The sequence below is a fragment of the Hemitrygon akajei genome, chromosome 25 (genome assembly GCF_048418815.1).
Source record: "Hemitrygon akajei chromosome 25, sHemAka1.3, whole genome shotgun sequence".
Taxonomy (NCBI): domain Eukaryota; kingdom Metazoa; phylum Chordata; class Chondrichthyes; order Myliobatiformes; family Dasyatidae; genus Hemitrygon; species Hemitrygon akajei.
The window spans coordinates 26,303,392-26,311,409 of NC_133148.1; the positions used below are offsets into that span (position 1 = coordinate 26,303,392).

General features: G+C 53.9%; 1 protein-coding gene across 1 annotated transcript; it reads right to left on the bottom strand.

Annotated features, from left to right (window-relative positions):
• Positions 1 to 704: 704 nt before the first annotated feature.
• On the bottom strand, positions 705 to 6,653 carry LOC140716462 (uncharacterized). Its single transcript, XM_073029209.1, has 2 exons — positions 6,434 to 6,653; positions 705 to 5,881 (listed from the first exon to the last, which is right to left on the bottom strand). The coding sequence occupies exon 2, from the start codon at positions 5,721 to 5,723 to the stop codon at positions 4,209 to 4,211; it is 1,515 nt and encodes a 504-aa protein (XP_072885310.1). The 5' UTR covers positions 5,724 to 5,881; positions 6,434 to 6,653; the 3' UTR covers positions 705 to 4,208.
• Between the last annotated feature and the right edge of the window lie 1,365 nt (positions 6,654 to 8,018).

Below are 8,018 nucleotides of genomic sequence, written 5' to 3' on the forward strand. Positions count from 1 at the left end.
CTTTCTCAGGCACCAGTTGCCTCCATCACACCCCGCTCCGCTGGCGTTGCCTCCCCCTGGGGCATTTAACTCTACCACCCCCTTGTCTCTAGATCTCAGTCCCCACCAGCTGGGCCGTGCCGCCTTTTCACGGCTGCCGGAGGGTAGGAGGGGCAGAAGCCCGTGATGCCCCACCACTGAGGTTCAGGAACCGCAGCTTCTCTTCAGTCACTGAGTCCCTGAACCGACCGACAAAGCCCTCGGCGCCTCCTCAGTACAGCGACAGCGTGATGGCAGTACACCGAGCTTTCCGTTAACGGGCATCGGTCACGTTTGGTTCACGCTCTCCGTGCGGGCGATGCTTATCGGAGACCGCGTGGCTGCGATGGTGCCGAGAGCAAGTGAATCTCTGCGGCGGGGGACACTTAGTGGTGTTAATGTCATCTGGATTAAAAACAAACACATGATGTGGCCCCACCCAAAGGTGCTGATCCGGAAATGGCAATGTCACGTGAACACCCCCCTCCACAAAACTCTCAACTCAACAGAAGATTTTAAGCCTATCTGATATAGATTACCCCCACCCCCTTACCCTAGGGAGATTATACTGTATCAACAAGGAACAGCTCCCGGTTCTCTATCTGCCCCGAGGTCCAGCTGCCTGTACCAACCCCCCCCCCCACCCCCCAGGATGAGATATTCCAGCTAACAAAGTAGCTTAAACAGACTTTATTCTATTTTCAATGATTCACGGTTAAATTTATACAAATTGGTCTAAACACACATTTAACAATTACAGAGGATTTCTGACTTATAAAAGATCTCTGAATTACAAAAGATTTACAAACCATAGCCAATTTCCAAACACAAGTACAATCCTTACAAATTAAAGGAACAGGCCAAGGAGCTGCAGACGAACGAGCCGCAGAGACCGAAGGCTGAGGAAAGAAGTTTAGTTCTTTCTGTCACATCAGCTGATCTGTCAGTCTCCGTGTCGCTCCGAACAATCGCCAATGCTTTCTGATATCTGAACCGTTTTCTGCTTGGAGACGTCGTCTGCGTGTGATATTTTCCAGAAACCTTTGCCGGGACAAAGTAATGCACACAGACGGTCTGAAAGCTTCTGGTGACAGAGATTTCCCAAACACCCACAATTAATGCCGGGAGGCGGACTCTGCGAGCACACAAATACCCCAGCCTGTAAGCATGTCTGATGTGCTGTGACACAACCCCATGGTCTCGCACTTGGCTGTGCAGACAAGAAGGCTCCTTCACAAACCAAACCTCTCAGCACCTGGCAACCCCTGTATCCCCCACCCCCAAACCCCCTTCCCCACCCTGGGGGAGCAAACTGTGCTCTGTAACTCTGTTGTTTGCAAAGTTGTGCTTTCAACTTCAAACTGATTACTGTTTGCAATTTATATTAGGAACTGAAGACTGGTTCTCGTTTACAACATAAAGCTGAGCAAGGAATATCTGTTAGAAGTTTAACTTTGTCACAAACGACTCTGACCCTTTGAAAAAGTCATACCCCTGAGTCAGAAAGCTGAGGGTCTCGGGCCCAGGAAACTGGATATCCATCATGCCCCCCACACCCCCCTTCTCTGCAGCTGTACAACTGTACAGGACCTTAAGGTGACATCTTCACAACAAGTTTTGAGCTGAGAACTGTCATCAGGATCGGTGATGAAGAAGGTAGAAGCCAGAATCAGATGTCGGGAGAGATGGAGGAACACAAGTTGCAAGGTGATATGGGAGACCAGTTGAGTTGGGGCACTGGGGATGTTGTAAGAAGTTTGGATCTGATAGGTGGAAGAGGTAAATGACAAGAGAATAAGGACGTTAATAGGATAGACATTGGACCGAGGAATAAGGGGAAGGAAGAGGGGATGCAGAGGGAGGAGATGGTCAGGTCACGAGAGCAGAGAGGAAGGGACGAGGGGGGAGCCAGAATGGGGATTGGAAGGGATGGGAGGAGAGGAGGCGAGAGGGGATGAGGAGACAGGAGGAGAGAGGGAATGAGGAGACACGAGAGGGGACGAGGAGACACGAGAGGGGATGAGGAGACAGGAGGAGAGAGGGGATGAGGAGACACGAGAGGGGACGAGGAGACACGAGAGGGGATGAGGAGACAGGAGGAGAGAGGGGACGAGGAGACAGGATGAGGGAGGGGATGAGGAGACAGGAGGAGAGAGGGGATGAGGAGATAGGAGGAGAGAGGGGACGAGGAGACAGGATGAGGGAGGGGACGAGGAGACAGGAAGCAAGAGGGGATGAGGAGACAGGAAGCAAGAGGGGACGAGGAGACAGGAGGCGAGAGGGGATGAGGAGACAGGAGAGGGGACGAGGAGACAGGAGGAGAGAGGGGAAGAAGCGACCAGAAGCTGGAGAAAGTGCTGGTCACTCCAGTAAGGACCCCCACCACCCAGGCTACCTCCCTTCTCAACACTGCCACTGGGAATGAAGTACAGGAGCCACAGGACCCACATCACCGGGTTCAGGAACAGTTATTACCCTTCAACCATCAGGCTCCTGAACCAGCGTGGATAACTTCACTGGCATCAATTCTGAAGGAATTCCACGACCTAGGGACTCACTTTCAAAGACTCCAGAACTTATAAACACAAGAAATTCTGCAGTTGGAATGCTGGACATTCCAAAACAACACACACAAAATGCTGGAGGAACTCAGCAGGTCAGGCAGCATCTGTGGAAATGAAAAAGCCATCGACTGTTTACTCATGTCCGTAGATGCTGCCTGTCCTGCTGTGTTTCTCCAGAATTTTCACTGTTGCTCAAGCGCTCAGTGTTATTTATTTAACTGTTTAGTTAATGCTTTACTGGCAGAGTTTGTCTTCTTTCGCACATTGTCTCTTTATCAGTCTTTGTGTGTAGATCTTGTTTACTGACTCTGCCGGATTTCTCAATGAATCTCAAGATTTTACGTGGTGAGATATCCGTACGTTGATATTAAATTTACCTTCAACTTTGAGGGTTGGTTCAGGCAGATACGCTGGGGACATTTACGATTCTCTTTGATAGCAATTAGAATGAATGAACAGTTGGGGAAATTTCAGATTGGTCTTAGAGTCGGTTCAAATGTCAGCAGAGTTTGAAGGACCGGTTCTGTACTCTGTGTGTTCTACGTTTACGTCCTAACGGGCATCTGAAAGAACGGTGATTTACAACACGAAAACACGGCCCAGAATTTCACCCACGCCCACAACTAACATTTACAAAACACACCTCAGATACCGTCCTGGGCCAATCCAACGGCACCTCCCACAACCAACACCTCTCCCACCCTCTGAATCCCGGAGTATCCCAGCCTGGAGTCCAAATCCCGAGACTCGGATTGCGGTCCTCTCAACCCAGGAGGGAGGTGGAGACTTTGGAGGGGGGCAGAGGAGGTTCACCGGGATGCTGCCTGGATTTGAGGGTGGGAGCTGTGAGGGGATAATTATGTTGCTGCCTCTGGAGTGGCAGAGACCAAGAGGAGGCCTGTCAGAAGCTTAAAAGATTATGAAAGTCACAGAGAGCCAATATTTTTTCCCAGGGTGTAAATGTCTAAAAGGAGAGGGGACAGAACTAAAGTGCAAAGGGACAAGTTTAAAGGAGATGTGCAGGGTCAGTTTTTGATATCTTTATATCCAGGCAGATGCCTGGATTGTGGTAGATACTACAGAGGAGTTAAATTTGCCCTTAGACAAGCAGGGAACAGAGGGATGTGGACGGAAGGGATTGTGGGCCGAATGGCCTGTACTGTGACCACCAATCACATCTGGCCCACAATCTCTTCTGGCTATGCCTTGTCCACATCCCTCTGTTCCCTGCCTGTCTAAGGATAAATTTAACTCCCCTGTTGTATCTACCCCCCCCCCCATGAAGTTCACTGCCAGACTCACATGTCCGTGTACGCAAGGCTGCCTCGAGAAACTAATTGGGAGTTGGTGTCCCAGCCCCAGATTCTGTCCCTAGCCGAGACCCTCGCGGGACTGATTTACCTTTGCGGAACGCAGGGGGAAACTGGATCAGCTGGAGGAAGCCCAGGGGCTTGCAGGAAGAGCAGACAAGCCCCACACAGAGACGTGCCCCCCAGTGGGATGGAAACACTCGCTCCCCGAATGAATACCGCCTCCTCCCGACCCACCTGGGTGAGTCTGCTTCTGTGCCAAGAGGTGGGAGGACCGAGCGAAGACCCTCCCCCAGTCGGGACGAGCGTAGCCGCTCTACTCCGTGTGAGTCCGCTGGTGGTCCTGCAGCTGCCACGACCACGTGAAGCACTTCCCGCAGACGGGGCAGACGGAGGGCTTCTCCCCGGTATCAGCAGTCTGGGGCGCCTGCGGCTGCGGGGAGTGGGTGAAGGCCTTGCCTCCCTCGGGGCAGGGGAAGGGCCGCTCGCCGGCGTGGGCCTGCCAGTGCGCCAGCAGGTGCGAGGCGTAGACGAAGGTCTTGGCGCACTCGGGGCAGGCGAAGGGCCGCTTGCCGGCGTGGGCGCGGCGGTGCGCCAGCAGGTTCGCGGTGTGGGAGAAGACCTTGTCGCAGTCGGGGCAGGCGAACTTCTTCTCCCTCGCGTGCAGCCGCAGGTGGGCCTGCAGGTTGGAGTATCGGATGAAAGCCTTCCCGCAGACGGTGCAGGAGAAGGGCCTCTCCCCGGCGTGGATCACGTGGTGCTGCTTCAGATGCACGGGGCTCTTGAAGGCCTTGCCGCAGTCGGGGCAGGGGAAGGGCCGCTCCTCGGTGTGGACGTGCCGGTGCTGCATGAGGTTCGAAGCCGTGCTGAAGTTCTTCCCGCAGTCGGGGCAGATGTAGGGCTTCTCCCCCGTGTGGATCCGCCTGTGAGCGTGAAGCTCTGACGACCGGGCAAAGCTCTTCCCGCAGAGAGGGCAGACGAAGGGCTTCTCCCCAGTGTGAACCCGCTGGTGCTCCAGGAGGTGGGCAGACTGGACGAAGGCCTTTCCGCAGTCGGGGCAGGAGAAGGGCCGCTCGCAGGTGTGGGTGCGCCGGTGTGCCTTCAGGTGCGAGGAGCGGCCAAACGTCTTGCCGCAGTCGGGGCAGGAGAGGGGCTGCTGGCAGCTGTGGGTGCGTAGGTGCTTCTGCAGGTGTGTGGTGTAGCTGAAGATCTTGCCGCACTCGGAGCAGGGGAAGGTCTGCTTGACAGCGTGGGTGCGTAGGTGTGCCTGCAGGTGCGAGGAGTAGCCGAAGGCCTTCCCGCACTCGGGGCAGGGGAAGGTCTGCTCGACGGCATGGAGGCGTAGGTGTGCCTGCAGGTGCGAAAAGTGACTGAAGACTTTGTCGCACTTGGAGCAGGAGAAGGGCCGCCCACAGTTGTGGATGCGCTGGTGCCTCTGCAGGTGGGAGGAGTGGCCGAAGGCCTTGCCGCACTCGGGGCAGGAGAAGGGCCGCTCACCGGTGTGGGTGCGCAGGTGTGCCTGCAGGTGCGAGAAGTGGGTGAAGGCCTTGCCACACTCGGGGCAGGTGACGATCCTCTCCCCGGTGTGGATCCGCCGGTGCCGCGAGCGGTCCTGGCTGCTCTTGTAGGCTTTGCCACAGACGTCGCAGATGAAGGGCCGGATCTCTGTGTGGGCCAGCCAGTGGCGCCGCAGTGTGGACTGGTAGGCGAACACCTTCCCGCAGAGCGTGCAGGGTAATGGGCCCTCCCGGGCAGGCCTGGTTACTTGCACACTTCCATCCTCCTCAGGTGCAGGCATGTCCACAAGGATGTCGTTGGGCAACTCTTCCATCGTGCGGTGACCACTGTCAGTCGAATCCCGTCACTCTGAAGGATCTTGGGGTGAATGTTTGCTCTTAACTTTCCCTGCTCTGATGCCCCACTTAAGCTCTCCAACCTGGTGTGGAGAGCGTCATACAAAACAATCTTTCTTAGCAGAGTCACTGATACCTGAAAGGAGAAACAGAAGACTTCTCAATTATAGGTTCTCAGCAGTAAATTTTATAGTTTTTCTCTGAAATTGCAATACACAATTCTGTTTTAACACCTCGTGTACAGCATGATCTGTCTGGATGACACACACACACACACACACAACCTTTTTCACATATTTCAGTAGAAGTGACAGTAATAAATCAAAACCTGTACCACTGTGCCGAAGATCGCGTACCCTATCACATTATATATGGTTCCACATCTCAAAGTCATATAGTTTTCTTCCCCTCCCCCCACCGTTTCCTTTGAGCAGAGGAAAAAATTTACATCTGTCCTCTGCTCAAAGGCATAATAGGCTGGAATATTAAAGGAGGTGGGAGTAAATACAGGCGCTGAACAGGCTTGAAATCAAAGTACTCAGGACAAGCAGGTATAGTTTAATCAGCCGAACATGGATTTTCTCTCTCCGCTTAAGGAGGATGGCGGACACTTTTCCCACAATGCCGTGCGAGCCATAAACAGCTCTATGCGACCAGGCAGCAACCTCCGCACCGCAAGTAGACTTACCGAGGGCAGTGCGCATGCTCGGACGTACGGGCCCCCCCCACCTCGCTCCAGTGTAAATCCCCCGCCCCGGAACCTGTGCGGTGGACAGGCCCCGGCTGCAGGCTCGCACACAACGGCGGGGCAGGAATTGCCAACGGGGACCGGCGTGGGGCGGGGGGATCCGTGGGAAAATCCGGACCAGATGGGCCGCGCAACCGGGAAGCAGGCGCCGCCGCAGCCCGTTGGCCGAATCAGCACCCCACGTGATCACCGCGCCCGCCCCGCACTGTGACGCTTCGGAACGCCCTGCTCGTGGCTCCTGATTGACAGCTCGCTTCACCAATCCCGAGCATACGCTGGGCTCGGTCTTCTGTTTATCGTCCAATTAATTGTACGGCCGAGGGGCGTACCCAGGGCCCGTTGATTCATGGGTCGGCTGGGCAAGCGGCCGGTGCTGGACGTACATCGAAGTAGCCAGTATCGATTGTTATGTGTACCGCGGTGCAGTTAAAAAGCCTAACTCGCATGCAGTTTAAATCATTTCACAGCCCACTGAGGTAAACTACAAGGGAACAAGAGGAGAAGCAGTACGGTGCAAGGTCATAACGAGGTAGATAGCGAGGTCGATAGTCCAACTTGTGAGCTACGTAACCATTCTGTAGTTCAGACCAAAGTGCAAAGTACATGCATTATCAAACTACGTACAGATACAAACCCTTATCTTGCGGCCGTACTCGGGAAACCCGAGAAACAGAATAGGATCTGCGAAAGACACCACCCACCGCAAAAGGACGGACGACCGTCCGGTGTGCGAAAGACAATAAACCGTGTAAATACGAATAAATAAAGGATAAATATTGAACACGTGAGATAAACAGCCCTTAAAACTGAGTCCATAGGTTGTGGGAACAGTCGAGTGAAATTATCCCCTCTGATTCAAGAGCCTGACGGTTGCGGGGTGGTAACTGTCCCCGAACCTGGTGGTGTGAGTCCTGGGGCTCCTGTACCGCTTCCCTGGTGGCAGCTGGGAGAAGAGAGCGTGACCTGGGTGCTGGGAGTCCCTGATGATGGGTGCTGCTTTCCCGCAACAACATTCTGTGTAGGTGTGTTCAATGTTGGGAAGGGCTCTACCCATAATGGACTGGACGGTACTCACTATTTCTTGTAGGATTTTCCATTCAAGGGCATTGGAGTTTCTATACCAGACTGTGATGCAAATGGCCAATATATACTCTCCACCGCTCATCCAAAGAAGTTTGGCAAAGTTTTAGATGTCAAGCTGATTTTTTTTTTTTTTTTGCAAGCTTCGAAGGAACTAGAGGCGCTGCAGTGATTTCTTCGTAATTGCATTTACACGCTGGACCCAGGGCAGGTCCTCCGAAATGAGAACACCCAGGAATTTAAAGTTGCTGACCCTCTCCACCTCTGATCCTCCGAGGAGGAGGACTGGCTCCAATGAGGGTGTTGTTGTGACGCCACTCAGCCAGATATTCGCCCTCCTGATTGGTCATAAGTATAAGGAGAGTAGAGCGGGGGGAGGGGGGGCTAAGCTCACAGCCCTGTTGTGTACCTGTGCTGATGGAAATCGTGGAGGAGATGATGTCTC

Bases quoted from the DNA above. Each gene is read 5' to 3' on its own strand.
- LOC140716462 (XM_073029209.1), bottom strand. From the start codon at position 5,723: ATGGAAGAGTTGCCCAACGACATCCTTGTGGACATGCCTGCACCTGAG.